The sequence below is a fragment of the Diadema setosum genome, chromosome 4, assembly GCF_964275005.1.
Source record: "Diadema setosum chromosome 4, eeDiaSeto1, whole genome shotgun sequence".
NCBI lineage: Eukaryota > Metazoa > Echinodermata > Echinoidea > Diadematoida > Diadematidae > Diadema > Diadema setosum.
The window spans coordinates 5,752,351-5,753,708 of NC_092688.1; the positions used below are offsets into that span (position 1 = coordinate 5,752,351).

At 49.7% G+C, this 1,358-nt stretch overlaps 1 protein-coding gene across 1 annotated transcript; it reads right to left on the bottom strand.

The window, feature by feature from the left end:
• Positions 1-478: 478 nt before the first annotated feature.
• LOC140227437 (uncharacterized) lies at positions 479-1,147 on the bottom strand. Its single transcript, XM_072307843.1, has one exon. The coding sequence runs from the start codon at positions 1,145-1,147 to the stop codon at positions 479-481; it is 669 nt and encodes a 222-aa protein (XP_072163944.1).
• Positions 1,148-1,358: the final 211 nt, after the last annotated feature.

Below are 1,358 nucleotides of genomic sequence, written 5' to 3' on the forward strand. Positions count from 1 at the left end.
AGATCTACTCCTGGGTCTGCTTTGCGTTGACGGCGGCTTCTTATTCTTAATTGGCGCATAAACTGGGGTTTTCAAATGTACGCGCCCTGGAGCTACATCGGTGGCGTGAGTTCCGTAGTGGCGTTCTAATTCTCGCCTGTGCAGTGTCTGGAAAGCACAGCGATCGCACTTAAATTTAGGGGTGTGCACGTCGAATTCGTGTCGTTGCATCGAGCTTCTACTGGAAAAGGACCGCCGGCACACCTTACAACGGTAGACTTCTCCTCTATCTGAACAGGACTTGGGCTTGGGGGTAGACATCGTTCTGCATATTCGACAAATAATACCAATCGAATGTTACTCATGTCTTTAGTCAAATTCCTACAGTCATTCATACACATCTTAATAATCAATTCGTGCGAAGCTGGTATCTGACATAGTCCATATTCGCTGCTGCTTCTTCTCTTCCGGTGTTAGTTGCTGGACGCTGGCGGTACTACTACCTAGTATCACAGCTCCTAAGCCGTCCGGTAGCATTCCGTGGGGTTTTGAAATACAGCCCCGCTGTGCTGACGTCACTGGTAGATCCAGGCCCTGCTGACCCAGGCAGCTTTTTCTTTTTTAATAACGGACAGTACTTAATGGTGTGAGCCTCGTCCCTGGTGGCGCGACAAATCGGGCATCTGTATGCCCGAAGCACAGGACAGGTAGTTTTTCCGTCTATGGACTTCAGCGCATGGCTTCCGTAGACCTGCAAACTTTCACCATTGTTTTTGCAGAAAACGCACCAGGGCACTGATCTGCTGAGTGGTCCATCACTTCCATCTCGTCCTCGTAGAGCGGTGATGTCTGGTAGAATCCCCTCGTTGCTCAGCCAACGGCTACCAGTTGACAGACACCCAGCTGCATCGCCGTCCTTCCGTAAGGCCGGATACTGGTATCTCGCCCCTAGGTCCTGGGATCCACTCTTTTTCGTCACTGTCGCTTTACATTCGTTTGACCCCAGGTAGCTATTGAACGGGCCTCGCACCTGTTCGAAATCAAAGAACTGGTTGCCCGTCTCTTGGTCCATGGATTCCCTCTTCTTCTTCCCCGTTGATAACAGCTTACTCAGCCCGAAATAATCGTTGAAGGGACTGTACAAATCGTCCCCTTTGGAAGATGCCATGGCGTTGCCTGTACTGCACCTGCACATTAATAATACCACAGTCTTTAATCCTCTTTATTTAGCTCGTCGAATATATTCGAGTACCACTCGATTATTTAGATTCGTTACTTAGTGCCTAGCTATCTATAATACTGCGGCCGACGCCTATCCCTCCTTGGATAACGCCTTCCCCCATTCCATTCATCATCGTCGTCTGCCGTTGGCACAGTCG

Bases quoted from the DNA above. Each gene is read 5' to 3' on its own strand.
- LOC140227437 (XM_072307843.1), bottom strand. From the start codon at position 1,147: ATGGCATCTTCCAAAGGGGACGATTTGTACAGTCCCTTCAACGATTAT.